General features: G+C 43.4%; 1 protein-coding gene across 14 annotated transcripts in view; it reads left to right on the plus strand.

Moving 5' to 3' along the window:
• MTSS1 (MTSS I-BAR domain containing 1) overlaps positions 1–24,820 on the plus strand; it is a 128,481-nt gene that overhangs the window by 100,569 nt on the left and 3,092 nt on the right. For 2 of the 14 annotated variants that reach the window (XM_054189751.1, XM_054189754.1), the window contains 9 exons: positions 1,639–1,650; positions 7,073–7,230; positions 8,521–8,628; positions 9,516–9,613; positions 11,641–11,851; positions 19,508–19,627; positions 20,655–20,849; positions 22,953–23,117; positions 23,465–23,627. In XM_054189751.1, coding sequence (XP_054045726.1) covers positions 1,639–1,650; positions 7,073–7,230; positions 8,521–8,628; positions 9,516–9,613; positions 11,641–11,851; positions 19,508–19,627; positions 20,655–20,849; positions 22,953–23,117; positions 23,465–23,627 — 1,230 coding nt within the window. The remainder of the gene's footprint in view (positions 1–1,638; positions 1,651–7,072; positions 7,231–8,520; positions 8,629–9,515; positions 9,614–11,640; positions 11,852–19,507; positions 19,628–20,654; positions 20,850–22,952; positions 23,118–23,464; positions 23,628–24,820) is intronic. The other 12 variants (XM_054189755.1, XM_054189756.1, XM_054189752.1 and 9 more) reach the window with 12 other exon arrangements.

The raw sequence follows: 24,820 nt of genomic DNA on the forward strand, positions 1-24,820 counted from the left end.
CATGTGGAACTGTGTGTGAGCTTTGAGGAAAATGTTTAAATCCAAGTGGATTTGTGAAAAGGAGTTTCATGTAACACTCTCAATAATATAACACGTGTTAATGTGAAAACTGAGTTTTATCTCTAAGCCGTTCGTAGAAGTTTCTGCAGAACGCCCTCAACATTCAGTACAACATTTCATCTTGTGTCCCATCGATGTTGAGTATTCAAACTCACAACCTCTACTTTTGAGGATGCAGCAGTTTTGGAAAGTATTCTTACTTTTAATGAAGTTGAGAGAGTAGAGCATTACTATTTATTTACTGTAATACTGTCAAAAGTGCTTTTTCTTCCCCTCCCCCCGGCTAGCGAAGATGACCTGTTTTGGTTTTAGAGCCTTTGCAGCTGTTTTTGTGTTACACTCTGGTCTTTGAAACTCTAATATTGTTACATTCCTTTCAAGGATGATTGTGCAAACCCTGTGACTCTTAACTGAAAGACATGAAGTCCTTCAACGTAATTATAACCGAGGAACATCTCAGTTCTTAAAACAAATGCTGACCTTCTCATTCAAGTGCTTTGCACTCTCTCCGTACTTGGCCCTCGCCCTGCCTGGAGCGGCAGGCTGGGGAGGGAGGACCCCCGGCCACCCCCTGCCTCTGCTAGGAGACGGCCTTGTTCCTCTAAATTGGTCAAGTGTGGCACGGTGACTGAAGCGAGAGCCAGAGCTCGCTCTGGAGTCAGTGCGATACGGCTCAGGAGGAGGGAGGCTGATGAGAAAATTCTCCTTATCTGTTGCAGGGAAGAAATCCTGTGTGGATGAGGCCATGGTGTGCAGGGTTTTTTTTTTTCTTTTTTTTCCCCCCGCAAGCTTATACTGTAAGCTCCACTTTATAAAAATTCAATGAAGACAGGTTGCAAAACAAGTGACCAGAGATACTTCTTTGATTTACTTTCATTCCTTGAGTTTTGAATGCCTCTTGATAGTTCCCCGCTTTTTGACAGCAAGCCAGGTTTATTGCAAAACTTCGTATATAAACTTTATATATAACCTTATATATAAAGTTTTTTAATTAAAATATACATATCATGGTTAATCTTTTTGATGTTCTTCCACATTGCATCAGCAATTAGTTTTTCATTTAATTAACAATCTGTTGCAGTAATTGCAGTAGAGAACATCAAAAAGCGCTGTGGTTACTAACGCAGCACCCGCCTGGAGTTTTGCAAGTTCCCGAGCTCCCTCTTCCCTGCGAGGGGATGAGCTTTGTGCCACTTCAACCAGCTTGACCAGAGTTTGACAGATGTCTGTGTTGTGCACTTAACTGTGAAGCGCGGGTTAACACGTTCTCACCTAAGAATCTGCAAGCTAAACAAGAGTTCCTAAACTGGTTTAAGTCTCTTAAAATAAAACTGTATGGTAAATAACCGGGAGTTTCGTTTGCAACAGCTTATCAGGAAGCGAAGCTAACGCGTTTGTCTTTATCAGCAACGGAAGAAGCCAAAATAGTCTAGTCCAAACTGCTCGCTCTCTTGTCTTGGCACTGATGATAATGTCTAAACTCTAGGAATGCTGGAATACCAGTTTGACTTTTTTTATTTTCCTTTCTGTGTCAATTTTGTGTCCTGCCATTTCTCACCATGCGCACCTGCCTGACAGCTGAGGCTCTGGGTAAGTCTGTGCCATGCTGTAACCCTGGTGGCTGGTTTATTGTAGCCCTTGCTGTGGCCTCTTTATGGTGTCTGGTCTCCACTAACTGCCTAGACTTTAATTTCTAATGAAACTAAAATATCGCCTAATCTTAATGAACAAACCATCTTTTGATTTATTTTTCTTTTGGCATCTAATTGGAACACTGCAAAAGAAGAAAATCAGTATTGTAGATGAACCTCTGGTTTATTTTAGAAAGGGATTAACATGGACTGATAAATCATGTCACAGTTGGGAGAGAAGTTAAATGGAATAGACATGTCATCGAGGTGATGTTCAAATAATTTAATATCTTATCGTTAATATGACTTTTAAAGTCTAGAGCTTAAAGTCCTTAGTGTTGTTTGTAAACCTGTGATCCAAGTTTCCCTTTTTTCTGAAAATCGCATGCACCTTTCTTAACCGATAGATAAGAAATCACTATATTTAACTTCATGCTGGGGAAGGGGTGGAAATCAGCGTCACAGTTGTCTCCTCTTTTGCTGCCTGTTCACATCTCAAATCTGTTTAAATTGGAGTGCTGTTTCAGTTGTACTGCAAATTTAAAGTAGCTGCCTTAAGATCTTTCTGGGAATGAAAGGCGGTGTTTCTGAATTTGGGGGAAATAATCATACCTCCACTTGTAGGCGTAATGATGTAGGTGTTGCCCTTTGGAGAAGCCTGGATTGATGGGATGGGGAGACTCTTACCCCAGGTGCCTTGGCTGGACGCCTGGAGCTGGGCACTGTGGTGCATGCTGCTTGTCCCCTCTTTTGAAACCACACTGTGTGTTTTTCCTTGTTTGTAATTCAATCTGGAAGCTTCCTTTGGTAACTGGGAACTTTTCTTTTAAGGGACAGCTTAGTATTTTTGAACATTAGCAGCTGATTCAGATCTCCAGTAGCCACCAGAAAGACGCAGATTTGGTTGCTGAAGGGGTCAGCTGATGTTAACCCCAGCAATGAGGTTTTCCACCTTTCTGTAAACGGAGGCAGAATTCTTCTGTTCTCAGCCTAGATCCATATTGGTTTATTTTGTTGGCTTCACTGTGCAGGACTTAAAGGGGTTGTTCATCCTGGCAGCTGAAGCAGGTATGCTCTTGTGAAGAAGGTGATTTGGGAATGAATGACTTGGAGCCTGCGTTGGTTCATATGGGTAGAGGTGTATTCAGCATTGTCTCATACAGTATACATTCTGTCACTATAAAGTGTCCGTCCTGAATATTCAGATTCTGTGCAGACACCTGGAAAAAATGTGAGGGAACACTCTTTAAGTGAGAATGTGGAAAACAATAATTTCACCAATATTCTCTGCGTTTCTTTGTCAATAGCAGCATTAACTTCAGCAGGCAGAGTTGCATTGGGAGCATCATTCTCTTTCGCTGTTGCTGATGGCTTTGCTAGTTTCAGTTGTCTTATAATATATAGGCATGAAATTGGGTTGAAAATTAGATTTGCCTTTTTTCTTCTCCCTAATACGTTTCCTCTACTAAAGTTCTTTTCAAACAACGGTTATTTAAGAAGCTGCATGAGGCTTTCAGCTGTGATTCAAACAGAACACTAAAACTGAGGCTTTAATGCATGTTTGTCCTTTAAAGCTCTTGAATGGCATGATAATGATGTGAAGCACCTGCTCTGAAGGTAACATACTAAGACTGTCCTTGGAGTAGTGGTGGATTCGTGTTAATATTGATGAGAAGCAGTTCAGCTCTCTGCAGTTCATTAGCTGTTACTTGCCTGTGTCAAGGCGCAAGTCCCAGGGCTGTTGGAGCATGGCGCTGCTGAAGTCACTCTACAACTTCTACTCCTCCATTTTTGCTCCTCTCTGCAACACCAGGGCTCCACTTTGAGAAAGACTGGATTTGAATTTCTCCTTGGTTTTCAGATTGTTGATTTGTTCTCCTGAGTGCAACCAGATGTGCTCTGCAGAGCCATCCCCACATCATGTTCATGTCTGCCTGGTTCCAGACCAGAGACCTGTGACTACATTTGATGCTTTTCACCATTTCTAACGGTGATTGCTTTGGTGGGTCATTCAAACCTGTTGGCAGCTGGGGTAGGAATATCCTTCCAGGTGCACTTCTACAGCTGCTCCATGATGAGACTGCTCTGGAACGATTGTCTGTCATTATGATAGTTGTGTTGGCTTGGAAATGTTTCCGAATGGGTAACCTAAAGGCCAGAGAATGTGGGCTGGAGAGAATAATCAATTGCTGATATTCCTTATGAAAGTGTGCCTCATGTCCACAGCAGAAAAAATGCAATCAGTTGTCAGGCATGCCATAGACAAGTGACCTTCCCCTCGTAATTCAAAGGGGAGAGCTGCATTGCTCTCCAGTGGCCGATGTCCCTTCTGAGATAAGCAGTGGATCCAAACTAGCGGAGACCCAAGGTGGGTAAGGAGCAGAGGTGATCAGCAGTTGGCTGTCACATCCTCGGTGTTCTCTGGGTGTAGGAGTGCTCTCGAGAGGCTGTGTTCTGCTCTGCTTAACGAAGGAAAACGGTTAAATTGGGCAGAGATCTTGTCCCACAAAGTGCTGAGCTGTCTGTGTGCTGTGGGAGGCAGCTGGCGATTCAGGGAGTAGGAAGAGTTATGCCGGATTTCAAAAGACTCACTAGATTGATGTCTGCATTATGGAGCTTTCAAAGGACGTTAATAAAGCTTTCCTGCTCCTAAAAGAAGAGTTGCGAGGAGACATCGGGAGAGAGCTGTATTCATACCGTGTAAACGTCTGACTTCAGAACCTCATCTCAGTGATTCACCTAAGCTTGTTTCCTGCTCTGAATTACACCCAGGACAGCTTGTGTGTTTTCACTGACTACGTAGGTGCCCAAGGTGAAAGTGGCAGGGAGGAGATGGTGTGTCTGTTACTCATAGAATCATAGGATGGTTCGGGTTGGAAGGGACCTTAAAGATCATCTAGTTCCAACCCCCTGCCATGGGCAGGGACACCTCCCACTAGACCAGGCTGCTCAAAGCCCCATCCAGCCTGGCCTTGGACACTTCCAGGGATGGGGCAGCCACAACTTCCCTGGGCATTAAGGACTTCCTTAATGTCCTGACTCAATTTAGGGAATAAAATGGAAACTTCGTAGAGGTACAGAGGATGTTGGAGAGCGATGCAGTTTTCACACGTGCTTTCGCCAAAGGGTTAAAATACACAGCTTGAATATTATCCTGACGACTTTGTTGAATTGAGTAAGTTACACAGGTGTAAACAAGGTTTATTTCTACCCCATGTTGTGGGTGCTCTGTTGGTGTGGTCCAAGACATCCTGCTCTCTGAGGTCTGCATAAATTACCAAAATTCACTGTAATTGAACCCACTTTATCAATGGAGTCCAGTTGCTTTCTAAGTGTGTGTCTTCTCGCTGCGTAGGCGCATGCATTTAACAAGGATTTACTGTTTTAAGTGCATGATCGTATGGTGGAGCAGCTGAACATTTACAGCAGTTCTCCAGAGCTGAGCTAATGAGTGTGTGACTTAGTTCGCAACTAATACATTTTGCATTTGGTACGTCCACACTAGTGAGCCAGCGTCTGGGTTTAAACAAATGTGAGGTTGTTTCACCTGCTGTAATTTCCAGAGCACTCAACGTAAGGGGTCTGAGAAATAATGCAGCTCTCGGTTTCAGGAATTTGAAAGACATTCCAGAGAAGTATAAAATGTTTAATCACTGCATCTGATAGCAAAGTAGAGTATGGGGAAGGGCCTTAAATGTACAGCATGGTCTTCAAGCAGAAGGGCCCAGTTTGTCTCCTAAGGATGGCAGAGGAGAAGGCACAGGACCTTCAGGTAGTTATCCAGAACTCTTCTATTGCTTGTTTCTGGCAGATGCTAATTTTGAGAAGAAGCAGGTGACTGTAACTTCACCGTCAGTTATTTTTGAAGTTACTTACTTCCAAAACAGTTTTATGACCACATTATGATCCAGCCTCATCTGGAGGGTCAGACACTGGGGGATCCTGCTGGCAGTTTGGTACCCAGGTGGCCTTGACGGTGGCTGTGCCGATGTTGGACGACACATGATTCTTCGAGGATCCATTGCAGAGCTCTGCTTGTGGGTGTCTGTGCAGTTTTATCTGGACTGTGTCTAACTCTGTACAGAGGAGATTTGGATATATCCAGTCTGAAATGCCACGAAGCCGGCGTGATTCTCTTTGCTTCCATCGCTGCTCTCCTTCCTGCAGCTCTGGCTGTGTATTAGTGCAGGGGAGCTGAGGACTTCACCTTGCTCTGGAGTATTGAAGAAATACATATGATAATAAGGCAAAGGTTTTCCTTTGTAATTCTGATCTTGATTGTACTACACAAATCAAGAGACTTTTTTCTTCCTCTTGCTTGTAGCTTTAAATCCTCCATGCAGAAAAGTTATTGTCCATAAAAACTGATTTTGGGGTAACTGCTTGTAACTCACCTACCATTTTTCAATATTGTCGTCCTGGTATTTAGCTACAGTGGCGTGAATATGTACCTGGATACTTAATTTGCATGTGATGGTGTTTCTGGGAGATTTGAGACAAATTTACACAGCTGAGATTCTTTAGAATATTTATGGTGTAAGCTGCATGAAAACACCTTGCAACTGCAACATCATTGACTCAGTAATACCATGGCTAAGCAGCAGCTCTTCATTCCTAGAGGAATAAAGTTTTGACATGATGCAGAGTAAGCAGTTGGTGCAGAATAAGATGCTTAACTGTCACAGAAAGTTTTGGTATTACGAGTTGACTATAATTAACACAGAGAAGCTTTTTGATTGCAAAACATTGGATTTTTTTTTTTATTTCCACAGACAAATACTGGAAATTAATATGCATTTGAGGTGCTGATAGTGGTTTTTTTTTTCTTTTGGACTTTGGAACAAAGAAAACTGTTTTAGTCATTGCTTGTGTAGAGTACTTGAATCCAGTGGTCCAATGATCAGTAACATGTTCCTAATATCATCTCATAATAGGAGATTCATTCAATCCTGTAATGGCTCTACAAAGTTGTCATTAGGGCCTTGCTAAGCACAGAAGTAGGAAGGAAGAGGAATATACCTGGGGTTAGTGATTAGTGTCCTCCCAATTAGCAAGATACTGATTTTCAGCAAGGATGATGGGAAGGACTTGTACAGCTTACACTTTGAGAAGGTCCTTATGTAAAATGCTGTCTTTGGCTTGTTGAAACTTTTTGAATTGAGACGGATTTCTATTCTAAGCAAAAGGAAAAAAAAAATGCTATGAAATGCTTGATTTAAGGGCGGGGGGAAGCCTTACTGATTTGAATTAAGGGAAAACGCTGGTTGAAACTTGACTTATAAAAGCACAATCTGGCAGCAGTGCTGGCTGAAAATAAGATTGTCCGCTATGGAGATCCACAGTTTTGACAAAATATACTCTTGATTGTTTCCTGCATACAGGACGGGGTGACATTCAGCCCCAGTTGGATAGTGCTTTACAAGATGTCAATGATAAGTACCTGCTGCTTGAAGAAACCGAGAAGCAAGCTGTCAGGAAAGCGCTGATCGAGGAGCGCGGTCGATTCTGTACTTTCATCTCGATGCTGCGACCTGTGATAGTAAGAGCTCTCTGTTTTGAGTCGGTACAATTCACAAATTCCATACGTGGCCAAAAGTCTCTAAAAAGAGTAGCTTGTTATGTCTTAGGAATGAATCTCTAGAACCATAGAAACTAGCCAAAATTCAACCTGCATCTCTGCCTAGCAAGTGGCAAGAGTTGGGCTTGCTCTTTGTAGGCGTTTGGAGTAATTCAGAAATGAAAGACACTGAATGCTTTCAGGATGACTAATGGGAAGACAATGGGCACAAAGACTTTAAGTGGGCTTGAGTTCCCCATGCCTACCGACCTGAGACATTGCTAATGCATTTTTTTTCCTGCTGCCTTTTTTTCTTAAAATCACATTTTAATATAAATCTTCCTTACTCCTACTCCAGTGCTAGGACTGATAAATGTTTCAAGACCTCCCCTGTGTATATAATGACATTATCTGACAGATTGCAGGCTGCTTCCATGCAGTTTTGTGGCAGCTCTTTTCCTCCTACATGACAGCTTTTTCAGTTCATTGAAAAGGTTTAAGTGTATTTTCATAATCTCAGGTTGTCTGATGCCCGACGACGAATCGTTTGCGGCTTTGTGCAAGCATGCTGCATTTCTGAAGGGTCTCCAGCGCGCTGGGAAAATGTTCCCAATGCTTGTTTACAAAGAGCGTCAGTCTCAACAGAAAACTATGGTTAGGGAAGTAGGGAGGTGATGGCTGAGCAGGAGAAGGTGAATTGCAGACTCTGAGGACCTGGATGGAATCACCATGGTAGCTGAGGGATTACTATGGTAACTTACGGTGCAGGAATCCTCGGAGTTAGCTGTTGATGTAGCTTAAGCCAGAATGAATCATAGATGCGGTAATGCTTCGTACCTGTGTAATGCCTTTATCTCAAAGTTGCTAAAAACTAGCAAAAAGTATGAGTTTAGCACCTGTTTAGGTTGAAGGTTAAAATCCTTAGGGCACATTCGTGAGTATACATAGAAGAGCTAAATCTTTTCCAAATGCAGCAAAAATGATGCTGTTTTTCTGAAGATGTCACAAAAAGAAGGCCGAGACTTACCTCATCAATGAGAGAAAAGGATTTCTGGGCCTCAGAACTTAGAGCAATGTTAAAGTAGTTATAAAACTCTAAATTAGTATTTACAGCCCTCTTTCATAAGCAGTAATCGCTTAATGGACAAAGAAAAGGCAGCTCCGCTGAGCATTCCCACGGTCATCAGCAAAAAGAAGGTGGTCGTGTGTTGTGTTGTGGGTCTGATTTTTAAAGCCCAGGCTGTGATTAGCCTTGCTCTTTTGTTTTTTCAGGAAGAAGAAATATCAATGCTAGGAGAAATAACCCATTTACAAACCATATCAGATGATCTGAAAAGTCTCACCATGGATCCACACAAATTGCCATCTTCAAGTGAACAGGTTAGCTCTTGTTACCTGGGAAACATTTTTACTTGTAGCTTGTACCGATTTTCTTTTTGTGTTATAAGAAATAGACTACTAGCGTTTAGTCGCTTAATGTTATGTTTTGTAGATGCTTCACTGCAGCAAGGTAATTTTTAACATAAGCAATTCAAAAAAATTGATTTTGAAGTACCAATGAGCGCTCCTGAAGTATTTGGTGAGACCAATGTGAAGTGGTAGCAGTAACACTTTGAAATATATGAAGATGCGCAGTTTCTGCTGAGGGTACCTGAGGAATGATTGTCGTCTCCTTGCCCTACGTTTGAGCATCCCTGTCTTTATGTGGTTGCAAGATTGCTGGGATTAGATGGCTTGATGGAGTCTTAACATTTGAACTTTTTTCCATGCTGTCCTTAAAATGCGTAGGAAAACGTGTATCACTAAATGGCTCCAAATAGGACCTTTTCCTCCAAGCCTGATGTGTGAACTCAGTTTCTTTGTCATATGTTAATCACCTTATCATTGACCTAGAAGGTTGAAAATTGAATCTTCAATTAGTTTTTTAAAATGTGACAGTTTGTAAACTCTAAGGCTATAATAGGGTTTTTTTTAAGGAAAACAAAACAAAACAAAACAGCTTACAGCATGGATAAAATTAATCTTTTTAAAGATTTTCAATTCAAATCTGGATTTTTCTTCTGTGATAGTGTTGAAGTATGGTAGTTCCTGGAAAGCCATGGATGAAGCTGACTCTCCTGTGTAATAAACACAGTGTAATTCTGGACTGGGTCAACTGGCACCGAAAGCTTGTAGTGGTGACAAATGTCGTATAACAAGCAGATGCTTTCTGTTAATAAGGGAAAAAAATTTCCACGTCCTTGATGCTATTGATTATCTTTCATCAGGTAATTTTAGATTTGAAAGGTTCTGATTACAGCTGGTCTTATCAGACTCCTCCATCCTCCCCCAGTACTACAATGTCCAGAAAATCTAGTGTTTGCAGGTAAGTAGACTGGTAATACTTAATTTTAACCTGTTTGGGGGCAAAGGGAGGCAAGTTCAGACTGTGGTATGGATTTGTATGCATACTTAAATAACGACTCTTAATGAAATCAATCCCTCGTGGTCTTTACCCGTTTAAGTGTGTGACTGGGAATATTAAAAAGGATGGGCATGACTGAACAACTTTTGAACTCAAGACAACTTGAAGATGCTTTTGATTCAGTTCTCTTGAATCCATTTCAGATCAAAGAGCAGACTGTACTGATCTAAGCTCTGAGATTGTTCATTCATAATTTCCTTTTCTGTTTTTCATGTGATGACTTTTTTAGATTATTCTAAGTAGCTGTTACTAGTCAGTAAGTTAAACTGTTTGAAAAGGAAAAACATCCTTGGCAATTGCCCTATCAGTCTGGTAGATGGAAATGCTTTTTTGATACAAGTATTTTTGACTGTTTAATGCTGTCTAATGCTGTCCTGAAATATGTTGAAACACTGGATTCTGTCTATGCTTTCTCCGTAAAAACTGTTTTCTCTCATAAAACAGTTTATTAGCATGTTGCCCCCATACCCTGGTGTCTACATTTACTCTTTCCTTTTACTGAAAAGGAAGATATCCTTTTGTGTATTCTGCTCAACACCTTTCTAGCTGCTCTCAGATTATTACCTTTTAGTTTGCTTTATGAATAACGTACTACAGGTTCCCTGTGTTTGAGCAAAGTTACCTATCGCATGTCAGAGCAAGTGAACATGACTTCTTCCATGTACCTACTTGTTCTCTGCATGCAGATATATATAAAAAAACCCTTCAGTACTTTTATATATATGTGTGAAAACATGCATATTTGGAGCAATGAGCACAGGCTTAAAGATGCAATATCCTGAAGCTGTAAAAGAAAATGGCAAAAAAAAAACCCCAAAATCCATCATCTGTTCCTAATCAACCTCATCTGTCATGCGGTAAAACCTGTATGGCAACAGACTGTTACGTATGGGGAAAATCAGGCAGAGCTCCTCTTCCCCTGCTCCAAGCTGACTCGTACATCTTGTGTGTTACCTGGAATCTGTGAGCGGGAGGTGCCGTCCTCGCCCGTGTATCCTTTAGGGAATGCCTGCAGCCCGTCAGAGGGCTGTGCCAGCGGGGGCAGGAAGCTGCCGTGGGACTGATGCATCCTGCCAGTCCTGCTGAGCCACCCCAGCAGGAAACTTCAGAGGCTCCTGCATTGCAGCCGGCATGTCGTTGCTGTCATTCACGGACGCCGGAGATTAAAAATCAATCTCTTTGTTTGAAAAATCAAATTTTTTTTTTTTTCATGGGTATTAATTCTGGATATTTAATTCTCTGATCATCTTTCTTACTAACTAAAGCTACACACCCAGAGGCTTGACTTCACTCAATATGCCGTCACGTGCTTTTTTTTCTGGTAGAAAGCCTTCCTGTGAGCGAAACTTGTCCCAAGCGCTCTGAAGCACGGGGGTTTGGTGATGCTCTCAAAAGTCTGACACGTTGGCCTGCTGACTGCCTGCAATGGCATGCCTAGAGGCACACTTTTAGCTGAACTGCGATGCCTTTGGACCCCCTGCTAGACAGCCCGTTGAAAACTTGGGCCACGGTGCAAGAGCAACAAGGCGTAAGTCAGGAGTAGGAGAGCGGCGTCAGCAGGTGTTTTGTGCCAGTGCGGTGTAAATGCTAGAGAGGGCAAGTAGCCATCCCTTCGTCCCTAACCTCACTCTGAACTCTGAGGGGTTGCAGAATTTGATCATTTCAGTGAAATTCAGGGTAAAAATGCCATTTTCTCTCTGGTCGTCAGGGATACTGCAGCTGCTTACGATTCTTTACTGATATATATGTGCATATATATATATATATATTTAAATTTAATTTGTCAACATTTTTTCTTTTCCGGTTTATGCTGCCTGTTGCTAGAGACATGTGGAATGTTAATTGTACTGTATATGGGTCTCTCCCCACCCCGCCCTTGTGTCTTTCCCTCTCCCCTTTCCTTTCTTTGTTCCTTTTGTCTCTCACAGCAGTCTGAACAGCGTTAACAGTAGTGATTCCCGGTCCAGTGGCTCGCACTCGCACTCACCTAGTTCACACTATCGCTATCGCAGCTCCAATCTGCCTCAGCAGGCACCCATGAGGCTGTCCAGTGTGTCCTCCCATGATTCTGGATTCATGTCCCAGGATGCTTTCCAGTCCAAATCGCCATCCCCCATGCCACCAGAAGCACCTAACCAGGTACGTGCAAGCATGAGAACAAAAACCTGAGCGTCAGCTGGACTCTGTAACTTGGCTCACTTTTCACAAAAAAAGGTTCTGGCGTGGTTTTGGGGGACCTTGAAGTCAGGTTAAACCCTGAGGGTAAGGTTTGTCTCACTGCACTTCATCCATCTGAAAGTTGGGCCTCTAGCTGGAGTGATTTATGCTGCTTTTGCAGTTGGCACTGAAGAAAGGGATGAGTCGCTCTCGAAGGATTTGGTTTTCACTCTGGCCCTGGAGGGAGCCTAGATGCCTAACTTTTAGATATGTACAGATGAGAAAGGGCGAGAGGTCCCACCTTACGGGAGGGAATAAATACTCACTTACCCACTGAGGTTAGCAGTTAATATCCTGCACAGACTGCAAGTTGTTAATATCTGGGCTGTTTACTGTTTTATGGACAAATAACAGCGCCAGAGCAGCCTTCTGGCAGCCTTGGTATTGATACTGGTGGCTTTGGCAGCAGGGAGACCACCTTTATTCCTCCCCTGCAAAGGCCCTGGAATACTCAAAATGCCATTAGCAGTATGATATAAATTGGTTTTGCCATTTTTATGACATTCCTTTCTGTGGATAGGCTTGCTCTTTTAGACTCTCAACTGAGCACCTTGCAGAAATAAGGTTTCTGCATGAAAATGAAGGCTATTTTTAATTCTTTATGGAACTCATAAGAAATGAGTGTTTGCGTAGTCACACAGGAACTCGGTCAAACTGAGAGGATTCCACTGTAAATAGAAGCTAAACTTTTCCAGAGCATTTTTTGGTCTGCAGAAGGAAGTTGCTGCTTTATTTGTTCATGGCACCATTCCTATAAAAACTAGCTGGCCACCTGCAGGCAGAGGTTTGCATGCCTCCATGGCATGTGTCTTCCAGCACCTGAATCCTTTTTTCTGTTTTGGGGTTTTTTTAATAAATCATATGTCAACTGCAATATTTTTTAAACAAGGCTGAACTGCCATCTCACATTATAAATCCCGTCGTAAATCTTAGTTACAAACCAAAGAGGACCTAATATCCTGTTGTTGAGTATCGCTGATTTTTAATACACCCTGAGGTCACTGGAAGAGATTGTCCTTTAGTTTAATAAGTGTAGTACTTTTTCATCTGTTGGGGAGTAGATAGTTTTGTAGGCAAAGATAACTTTAATCCTCGCAGTCAGCAAACAGCCAACAATTTCAGTGTTAGCAGTTACCAAGTGTCACCTGCACACTTAAGCTACTCCTAGACCACCTTTGTCAGCACACAGACCCTTATTTTTTGCAGAACATGTAGTAAGTAGCACCCTTAGTGAAATTTTCAGGGTATCTTCCAAAACAACACTGGTTCATTTAGGCTTGGAACATGTTCTCAAGGGAAGCTCAACAGTTTTTTAATATATTTACCTCTTTCATTTTAATAGAAATGCTCTTTTCAAACGAATACATCTTCTGCACTGTCCCCAGTCTGGACATATTGGCATTTTTTTATAGATGACATCCCGAAGAACTTTGTGCGCACTAATAAAATGAATGTTTTATTTAGATTGGCTATGGCTAACCTAAGTGAAATGCAAAAAAGTAAATGAGCAATAATAAAGTAAACTGGAATAGTAACAAGGTAAGGAAGTTGACTTTTAAGATACATACATCAGTTACACATGCTAGCATCGTCTTTGGTTTTCATAGTATCCACTGCACCTGCATAAAAGGGCGGTAATCTACATGATGATGCCGTGTTTGCAGATGAAGATGTAACTTTGCAATTGCCCTCAGCATGGAAAAAACCCAACACCTCTCTTTGCAAGTTCCCCTGTTAAGCAGGGGGGAGAACTTAGGCAGGTATCAGCTGGCGGGACATCGTAAAGCTGATGGGCGTCACGCTGATTTACACCAGCTAAGTTCCTATGCTTTCACTTCATTTTAGAAACTGCCCATAAAGTTGCAAACTGATCCCAGCATCACTTGAGCTATTCGTGAGCTGTAGAAGGCTGCAGCAGTGTGGCGTTGACTTGACAAGTGTAGTGTGTTGGTATAACAAATAGGTATGTGCTCTGTGTGTCTCTAGTTCTGTATACCTTTACGCAGAGGAAAAGGTAACAGATCATTGCCTGGCCGCTTCATCTTTGCTTAAGTGTCTTGCTTTGTATGTTCAGCACTAAGTAAAATGTGTGTGTTGTGCTGACAGATAATTGTGATCGTGAGCTTACCGAGAAGCTGTTCAATTTACAGCGTTATTTCGTGTTGTGTGTCTCTAACCAACTGACAGATCTTCCTTGTGGTATTGTGCTTTGGAGGCTCGGTGGTGGGTGGGGAGGAGCAGCGATAGCGGCTGCCGACTGTTTCTAAAACACTGATGTCATTGTTTCTGGTGGTGACACTGAGCCAGCAGAAAAGCGAGCTCTGGAATCAACAAAGGAAATTAAAAGCTATGTATCTCGCGCAGGTGGACACTTTGCTGTTGTTTGCTAGCTCCATGCTGTGGCATCTACTGGCAGCAGTAGTTTTGAAGGCAGCAAAGCCCGTTTTTCTTTTAATAGTGGATTTAAAAAAAAAAAAAAAGTAGAAGGGGGCTACATAAAATTCCCATATTATGAGAATGAGACTGTACAAGCTATGTGAAGCTTTTATGCTCTCACTACATTTTAGACAAGCAGGTGTCACTGAAAATTATACTGAATTTATTCAAAATCTCAGGTGAGGGGGGAGGAAATCAAACAAGGAATAAGTAGAGATTTAAACAAGGTAACCGACTATACCAGAGGAGAGATGACTGGCAAAATGAAGACTTCTTTTAAGCCTGTAGCTGCTGAGTACTAAGTCTTTACAGTTACCACACTCTGCATAGAAGATAGGAAAAAGAGCAATTATAAAACCAGACTCTGCCCTTACACTGGTTTAGTGCGATCACTTTTCTGCAGCATTGCTGGAACATCACTGGGAGCGAAAGTGTTAGCCTGTAACAGATAGCTGTGCATGTGGAAAGGTCACTGTAAAATGCTTTAATCTTAATTAAGCAAGTGCATTTGGATATAACTGAACAGCTGGAAAAGCATCACAGGTCTCTTTCTGGAGCAGAACAGTGTCTCCGAGTGCCAGATTTGAGGTCAGCCCTGGCCAGCGTTGCCCATGGCATGTACTGGAACCGCGTAAAGCCCTTCTGCTGCTGGGAGCACAGGGTAGCTCTTGGATGGAGGCTGAACGTGGCTGGTGCTGCTACCGTTGCCCTATGTAGTAGAGAAACTGAGGTCTGGCGGTATCTGGGATGAAGCAATATGGTAGTAGTACGGTTATGTTTGATTTAGGGGGATAATAATAGAAGGATCCTCTGGCCTTGGAGTGAACACGCACAGGGGAAGCAATTATACGGTTGGATTTTAGAGGCCGCTTATGACTTCGTGGGGATGAAAGCAAGGGGAGAGAAAGAAGCAGATGAAGAAGAGAACAAAAATACCTGCTGACGTGCTGTCAAACAGCAGAGGACTGAGTCTTATTGTTAGAATATTCTGGAAATCGCTTTTCCTAAACAGTGAAGTAGAGGGAAACTGAATGTGAACTTGCTTCTGCGTGTACAGATTAGCAAGCTGGAAAGATTCTGCTTTTGAGGAGACTCACTGCTTGAAATAGCTTGAAGTTAGAATAGGGGAACTATATTATTACAACTACTCAGTTTTCCATGTAAATTAAGAAATGCTTCCAAATCAGACCTTAAAAAAAATAAAACCAAAAAACCCAGAAGAACTGAATTGCGTCTGTAAATTATCAGCAGGTATTTGTTTCTCCTAAACTTCCTTTTTTGAGTTGAGTTTCCCTACGGTTTGTCCCTGACTAGAAAAAAGGGCTCAGTAGAGACGTGTTCCTGGAAGTGAGACAAACTGAGGAGGTGACCTTGAGTCACTGTCCAGAGCTTTCTGAAAGGTGACTGAGATGTCTTCCACTGCCTGTAGAGGGACATTGGACCAAGCTCTTCATCGGGATTTGGTCTCCTGGGACACCCTTGCCCAGCAAGCTCTCTCTAGTAGTTGAGGAAGGGAAGGGCTTAAAAAAGCAATACTATATTTGGACGGAAAACGTAGCAAACAAAGGATGCAAGTAATCCAAGGTAACTGCAGTCCTTTTATAGGTTAGTAGGACAACAGATGGAAAATATAGTCATACGGTCCGGTAGCCCAAAATACAGCTTTTTTTCTTATATATCCTTGCTGGAATTCATAGCTACCACACCAAGCAGTGGGACACTATCCAAGAACAAGCCGTAGCACAATGTCAGAGAGACCAGATACCAAGCTACTATGTGTAACGTACATTTGAGGAACTGGTTGCTGCTGTGCAGAGCACAGTTTGAGCTTTCTGCTGATGCCGTTAACTTTAAGCTTTTTCGCAGAAGAGATGGTTTGAGCAGAGCAGAATCACCGTTATCACAGCTGTGGAAAATAAAAAAAAATAATCGCTCAGGGTTAAAATAGCTAAAATGAAAGAACTGATTTTAAAAATGATTCAAACTAAACAATCATTTTAAAAAGGAGGTCGACTAAAATAAGTTGAAAAAATCCCATAGTCGGGTTTCTCACTCCTCGGGAGATGGAGGAGGAATTGCTCTGCCCGGTGTTTGCCCGTGCGTGTGCTGCCGGGGCCGCGTGTGCCGGTGGGGGTGCATCTGGAACAGGCACTCAAAAGTTTGGAGACTTTTTGCCCAAGCAGTAACTGGGCACTTCCTGGTTTCAGCCCCTGGTGTACTTTCTGCTGAGAAGCGAAGGGTGGTCTGTGCTTCCCACGCCCGGGTCTGACCAGGCAGGACTGTTTCTGCAGTCAGATCCAGGCAGCCTTTGACCTGCTGCCGCTTGCGTTTTCTTTACGCTTTTCCTTCAGGAGTTCAGTATTATTCTGCCTCCCTCTCCATCATTTTCTCACTGTTGCGTTTCCTTCAACTACCAAGGTGTTTTCCCCACGGCGTCTTGGTTTATCCTTTGTCCATCTTTGCCTGTTGAAAATGGCCCCACTGAGTTAGTGGGAGAGCGCTTGCTTTCGTCTTTCTTTCACCTTGGAGTCACTTTATTGCAAAAATAAGTTCACCACTTCCAATCTTTTTTCCCCATACACCAAATAAATCGAACCATTCTTTGCATCTTCAGAATTCGCATTTTTGGCATTTTTCCATCTAGTTGCTACATACAGCTTTATTGCTAATAAACATTTGTGACCCGTTTCTGCCAATGCTTGACGTAACCTCTTGAATTTTCTGGCTTGTAAAAAGGAATAGTCTATCGTCTGTAAACTCCAGATTCTCACTTGTTATCATCAAATCACCAAATTCACCCTGTTATCATCAGGGCATCTGCAGAAACCAAGGTGGTGTGATACAGTATTTGTAATTCAGACTCTTCCCTGTCTGTCCTGCCGTGCGCAGGGTATGCAGACCCAGAAGGGTCTTTTGGGCCATAAGCATGAGGTTTCAGAAAGGATTTTCTGAAATTATATTTTTCTCTTTTTCTTTTTTTCCCCCTGGCCAAAGTGTAACGCTAGCGTGAGTGTTCTCATGGGGCTTGTCAAACAGTTTCTTTTGTTGAGCTACCTAGAATGTCAAGCAGAACTTGGAGTTATAGTCTAAAAGCTAATTTTCTATAATGTATTGTTCTCTAAAGATAGAAAAAATAGGCTCCTCTCCATTTAGTGTACTGTAGTTATGTCTGATGGCAGTCAACTGCAGCTCATGACTGTCAGTATTCTTATTTTTAGAGGTTTTTCTCCTGTAAAAGGAGTTGCATTAAATCAAGAACGTGACAAGTTCCACAAATCATGAAGTCGCTGCATCATCGGGTACCCCACTGCATCCTTTTTGCTTCTCTCCTTAATAGCTACATGTCATTTCTTGTAGTTTCTTCTGATCTTATTTTTACCTCAACTCTTAACTGCACTTTGAATACAAGCTTTGTTAGCTGAGCTTACTTGTGCCCTAAACACATTTGACAGGTCACTGCAGATCTGATCTCATGTCAGCATAAGATGGGATGCGCGTTATTTCTATAAAATAGTCCACCACGTTACATGCCTTTTTTTTTTTTCTCAACAGCCCTTGCAAAGTTTCCTCTAAATCCACAGTTTGCTGATAAGCTCAGGATTGGCTTCTCAACATCCCCAACGGTCTTCAAAATCCTTCTGGTGATGGTATCCCATCTCAGGAGACTAACATCTTTACCTAGGCAGTTAGATATCCATTCCTTATGCATAGCCTCTGGGTGTTAGCAGTAATTACTCCTCTAAGTGCCTCTTATCCAGCTATCCTTTTATTGCAGACTCACCCCAAGATCTCATCTAAGGTTAACTGATGAAATGTTATTTCAGATGAGATTTCCCTTCCTCTTCAAAGCATCGTTCCTTGAAATCTGAGGCTTTGCTACACAAAGTTGATACAAGAGCGCATTCCCTCTGCTGTCATAAAATAAAATGCCAGGGATATCCTTAGATAGACTTGCTTCACAGGTCCCAGACTAGCAAGGGATGAACTAGTCGTGCTAGTGTGGAATTTCCTGGCAGTGAAGAGAGCTCGGTGCTGCCCTGGCAACTTTGCCACTATCCTTGACCGCTTCCAAGCACTCGGTTGGACCTGCACACACATCCCTGCTGAGGGTGGTGCCACTTACGAGGGGGAGATGTGCAAGAGCTTTGTAGTTGGTAAAATGGTCCACGTGGTTATTCACCTTGGCTTGCCTGTAGGTGAATTAAATGCTATTATAGAAGTCTTAAAGCAGCAAATATACATAAAGGTGTGCACTGAAAAGTGGAAGAGAAGTTCCTAGCTAGGAGCTAAATGTTAGGGGTGTTTGATGGACACTCCATGTCCTGCATTTTCCTTCCCTCTCCGTCCAAGCCCCTGATATTTTCTCTCTCTGCTGTTAAGAGGAGGTGGGTGGCAAGCACAAGCCACCATTTATGCACTCAGCAGAGTACATGTACCTTCATACTGGCTGCTGGGCAGAAAAGTTTGAGTCAGAGTGCTCTGGGTGTATGCATACTACCCGCAGAGGCACATGCATACAGATAATGCACTTTGGAAGCCTCCAGCTTTGGTAAGTATCACTTCTTTCTCTGTTCCATGATATTTGCGCTCACATGAGCTTTTCACAAGCGCTTTTGCAGATCAGAATATCTGAGAACTTGTGAATGTAAGTGACATTTGCTGCTCCATGTTTTAAATATAAACTTTGTGTCTTTAAAGTACTGATGATCTGCTTTTCAGTATAAAATCAGTTGTCTCGGTATATTGCATGTTTGGACTGTAGGTTCCCTCAGCTTCTTGCTCTGAGACAGCTAACAGAATTGAGACGCTGAAATTGCAATGAGGAGTTGAGATCGCCGCCTCAATTCCCTCATTCTCAAGCAGCGTGGCAAGTTCTCACATTAAGCAAATGGCTTGTTTTGTTTCTCATAGATTTCCTGAACATTAGCAATGGTTTTGAGCAGTTTCTAATTGATTTTTAAAACCCTAACCCTCTGCTTCTCTCATCCTTCCCTCTCTCCTGTGTGTGTCTCTGTGTATGTGCTTTTTGTCTTTTTTTTTTTTGTGTGTGTGCGTGTGTGTTTTGTTTTGTTTTGTTTTGTTTTTCTTTTTTGGTGGCTTGTGTATCCTTTCCCTGCGTTGCGGTGCTGTTTCACGCTGCAGAATTCGTCCAGCTCTGCCTCTTCAGAAGCCTCTGAAACCTGCCAGTCAGTGAGCGAGTGCAGTTCCCCCACCTCAGTCAGCTCAGGCTCCACCATGGGGGCTTGGGCCTCCACAGATAAGGTGAAAAACTTCATCTCAAAGACATACAAACCTACTAGCTCGTTATCCAAACCCAGCAACATTTGGACAAAAAAAACTCCGTGCATGGGATGCAGCCTGGATTCCTCCCTGTGAAGATGAGAATAGGAACTGTTGCACACTCCCTTAGAAATGAATCTGTGCAAATAAATCACGGCGATGCTTGCCTTTAAACTAGCTGCTAGGGGGAAGCTGCAAATCGGGCATTTTACAGGGGTGATTTTCTAAGAAAAGCTCTTTGTCCACCTTTTCTACTCAAAGAGATTGTGGAATGGTGCCCAAACCCCACTGGTTGCCTAGCAAGGAGCAGCTTGCCCAGGTTGTACTGTTTGTGGCTTCTCCCCCTTCTCCTGCTAGGTGGTACGCATTACACTGAGCAATTGGGGTGTGGTTTTGACCAAAACAAAAAGGAAAAAAAAATACACACGGCTGGAATAAATTATGGAGGATACACTCTGAATTGGGGGAGGAAGTGGTAGCGGTCTCCGTTCTCATCTGGTAAATCCTTGCTGTTGGTTTTTTTCCTTTTTTTTTTTTTTTCCCCCTTCCATATCATCACACGGCCAGAACACGTCATTTTCGAAGGCTGTGTGCTTTTCCTCTCTGTCCAGCTGCATAGAATAAACGCCAGCAATGCGAATGCCTCCAGTGTTGGGAATGTTTCGTTTCTATGTCCGCGGTCTGCAGGGCACCTAAACTGCAAAGGCTTTTCCAGAGTGTGCCGTGTTCATGGACAGAAGGCAAAGCTGCCCAGCTGGAGACAATGACTGCTAGACTGAAGTCTGAAATTTGTTATACCAAATAACAATTTTCAAGCAGTCTCACTTCTGAACCAAGCATTGTATCAATTTTCTGTTGTTTATTTGCAGCAAAGCTAAGGTTTTTTCTTTCTTTTGTGTTAAGATACAGAAGTTTTCTCCCTTGAACATCAGAGTCGCAGTATATTTTCATATTCATTCTGTTTATATTAATTTCTCTGTTTTTGTTTTTTTATTTGTTTCGTTTCCAGTTGTCTAATGGGTTTTATCACTGTAGTTTATCAAGTGACCCATCCGTAGCTTCAGTTGGTGCAGGTCCTTTCCCTCATTTCCCGCCTGTCTCCCGCGCGTGGACTCGGGCTCCCTCAGCCCTCCTTCCAGACTACGTTCATTATTACACCATTGGGCCAGGCATGTTACCATCATCTAAGATCCCTAGCTGGAAGGTTTGTGTTCCTTTTGTTGTGGCAGTCCTCACCTCCTCATACCAACAGCGTGCGCACGGCGGTTGTTGCTACCTTTCGATCCATGTAATTACTCGTTGATTTGCTCTGTTTAATATCACTCTGAATGGGCGCTGCATGGTGATAATCAGAGAGCTAAAATCCGGTAGTGGATATTTCTGAATGACCTTGTCTATTCCGGCACTGCCTAAAACACATTAAAGCTGACAACACCTAGGTAGGAAGGAATAGTTTAACTCTGGAACGTTGGTGAAAGCACTCTGGGCTCTATTCAGCGAGAAGAGAGCTTGTTGAGCGCCGCCAAAGCGCTCGCTTCAGCAGGGAAGTGCAGGCTTGGCATCCAGTCGGCTTAGTGAAACCATACGTTGAACAACACGATCTTCTCCCTGCGGCGGCTGTGCTTGGCCCCGACCTTGGCCGTAGGCAGCCATGCTCTTGTAGATCCAGCTGGAGCGGTTTAAGAAGACGCTCGTCACCAGGAGAACCCCAGCGGTGACTGAAGCTGTCCTAGCTTTGCTGCCACAGACTGGGAGGGCTCACCCAGCTTGTTTTGCTCTCTTGGGTGAGACCACCGAAAAAGTCAGAGTGCAGGAACTTCTTTCAGTTGCTCCAGCTGGATCTGCAGGGATCTTCCTTGGCATCAAAACGTCTCCGCTCTGATGGAGCATTGACTCTCATCCCGGCCAGGTGATTCCCCTGGGAGACTGCCCCGGAGCGAGGGGAGAAGGTCTCTTGTCTGTTGCCCTGAATCTTCACGAGGCTGTTGTGCAGTTGATAGCAGCTGCCCAGGTCTTAGATGCCTGTGGATGGTTATATGACACTGCATATGCACCATGGGACCTTCTTAAACATGTAAATTGAGATACCTCATTACAGATCCCCCTAATCTCGCTCTCCAGCAGCTGGAGACTGTTGAAACGCACAGCCAGGGTGGCCACAGTGGTCCTGGGGCTTCAGCATCATTAGTTGTGTCTATGCTAGAAGCGCTTTGCCAGTATATTTCACAGCAAAACTTCCAGCGGAGACACAACTGTTAAGGCAAAGCAGAGTTCCGTATGTGTTAATAAAACCAAAATACCTGTCTGCACGAGGGGCTTCTGTCAGTACAGCTGCCGTGCACTCATACCTTGGACTGAGACACATGTCAGTGAAATCTAGAGTGTGGCCTTAGCCCGTCGTTAATTCTTTATCAGCAGACTGTGCGGAGGCTGCCCAGCAGCCAGCTGCTGCCAGTGGTGGGGTCTGTGGCCTGTTCTCACGCACGAGTTGTTTCTTCTATTTTTATTTTTAAAGTACCCCTTATCTCGGTGGAGGAAAACTCTCTTAGGAGTGGGCTTGCCCCTACGGCAGCTCACATCTGGGGAGCTGCTGCGTAGCGGTGGTTCTGCGTCCCAGCACAGGTCACCGGTCAGTCCTGCTCTCTGTGTGCCACGTCTGGTTTCTGGACACCCTCAGGACTTTGCTTAATAGAGCCCTGAGTGAATATAGCCCTCGTGGCCTGAGGAATTTCTGTTTCAAATTTGGCACCAGTAATTCAGAGTGAAGTTAAGTCTTTCTTCAGTACAGATGATTATTATAATCTAGATTTCAGCTAGCAAGTCAACCAAGAGATTACTCAGAGTTGCTCCTCTAATGTGTATCAAGAATCTGTTCAAGCCTAATTTTTCAGAATTGAAGACATGCTCAACAGAACTTGCGTACATCTAGAGCAGTTACATCGCTGATTGGACGTTTATCTATATTTTCTGCTGCGTGCCAGTGGTTTTTGCATTTGAATTTCTGAAAATATAGGCTTTAACACAACAGAATTTCATTTAGAGAAAACTATAGTATTAAAATGTTAAATATCTTCACATAAGAACAGTTAAATAGAATTGGAAATTTAGATTCCCTTTAATAAAGGGCGATAGGATTTGTAAGTGAAGATTTTTAATATTCTCAAATTTATTTCTGGCCTATTCAGAAAGGCATATCCAGTTTGATACATAATATCTGTTGCATTAAAATTGCCCCTTTGCATAGTTTTACTTGTAATTAAAGCACAATTACTGATGAAAACTATCACTAACAAGCACATTTCCTTAGGACTGGGCCAAACCAGGCCCATACGATCAGCCAATGGTGAACACATTGCAACGTCGCAAGGAAAAGCGCGAACCAGATCTCAATGGAGGAGCTCAGAGCGGACCACCTGTGTCCCCTGAGGAGGCCCAGAGACCTCGGAGCATGACGGTGTCGGCTGCCACAAGGGTGAAGCTCTAATTTCTAATATGCTGTTTGGTGCGAAGGAAGCGGCTGTGCTAGCTCCTGCCAGTACTTGTTTGCCGTGCTTCGTGTCGGCCCGTGTTTATCCAACAGGCAGGACTGGTGTGGTGTTGGGGTGGTCAGTGGAAGCGACGTGAGAATATGCTGTTGGGTATTGGGTAGAGCAAGAGCATCCAAAGAAGCGTCTGTTTCTTTGGAGCCCTAGTAAATGGTTGGACACAATCCTGTTGGGTTGCGATGGTGACAAGTCTGAGGAGGAGAGACAGCTAGAGGTCAGTGAAGACTGATTAACTGTTCGAGACTTAACGAGTCTCCTTTCTGTGCGCGAACAGCAGGGTGAGGAGATGGAGGCCTGCGAGGAGCTGGCGCTCGCTCTGACAAGAGGGCTGCAGCTGGACACCCAGAGGAGCAGTCGGGATTCCTTGCAGTGCTCCAGCGGCTACAGCACCCAGACAACAACTCCGTGCTGTTCAGAGGACACGATCCCATCTCAAGGTACCCGTCCAAGAGACGTTCTTTTTCAGAGCTTTCCCAGCCTGACCATCATACGCTCACCCCTCGGTGCCAAGGAGATGTATTCCAGCAGCTATCCCTCACTGACTTTGTAGTCAGCTGGGGAGAAAGGTGTGAACGTTACTGTTGTGAAGTTTTTTCCAGCTTGGAATGCAGCCTGGATTCATTAACTAAGTAGAAACCTGGATTGCTGCATGCTGACCAGTCATATTTTCTTGTGCATTACTGGAATGGGTTTTAGCTTGAGGGTGCCACCATTTTAAAGAAGATGCTGGAATTACATTTCTTGGGTTAAGTGGAATGACACTGGTTTTGCATCATACACTTCTTGTGGTGGTAGTGTCCTTTCACACACGCGTCTTGGCAAATACGCACTCATGAGCTTTGCTTTCTTGCTCGTGCTTTGCTTTATTGCTCTGTCAGTACTCTGAATCTGCTCTTGGTTTCCATTTGTGACCTTTTATTTCCTACTTAAGCAGAAATTGTCATAATTGGAAAAAGAATCCATTGGAGACCTTTAAGTTGGACGTACCTGGGAAGGTGCATATAAGGCGATGGGTTTTGTACCCATTTTCAGAACCAGCAGCGAGATGAGAGGGACTGAGTTTGGTGTCTGCAGTTCAGAAACCGCCTTGTTTGCTCAGCTGAGGTCGGTCGTGGTGTGCAGTCACAAGAGGCAGGAGGGCTTGCGGAGGGCCTGGCTTGGCTCAGCAGTTCCATGGAAAGGAGGGAAACCGACACAATTATTAAAGCTGAGGCTGAGTTTTCAGACCTGGCAGCTGGGGTTTACTTTGTTTGCAAAATAAGCAAATTTGCTGCTGAAATCACTGGCACATGTTCCCCCGAGCCCCACATTGCCTAGTCTAAAATACCCTTCTTAGTCACTGACTGTTTTACATATTTGCATCTACAAGTGGTAACATATGGCTTGTAGGATGCTGGGTTTGGTATCTTAATTTTGGCAACAAACATGGAGTCTTGGTTACTTGATTAGTTCATTTCAGAGAAGGTACTGAATGTGTAAAGTTCTCGTTCACAAGAGATGTGGGCAACCTGCAGCTTTAGGGTCCGTCTGCTGCAGTGCCTGCCTTCAGCCCCGCTCTCTGAGAATCTTGGTCACGGTATCTCAGGCTTCCTGCCTCCTAGAAGCCTCCCTTAATTGCTGTTGACCTCCT

Source organism: Rissa tridactyla, chromosome 2, assembly GCF_028500815.1.
Source record: "Rissa tridactyla isolate bRisTri1 chromosome 2, bRisTri1.patW.cur.20221130, whole genome shotgun sequence".
Lineage (NCBI taxonomy): Eukaryota > Metazoa > Chordata > Aves > Charadriiformes > Laridae > Rissa > Rissa tridactyla.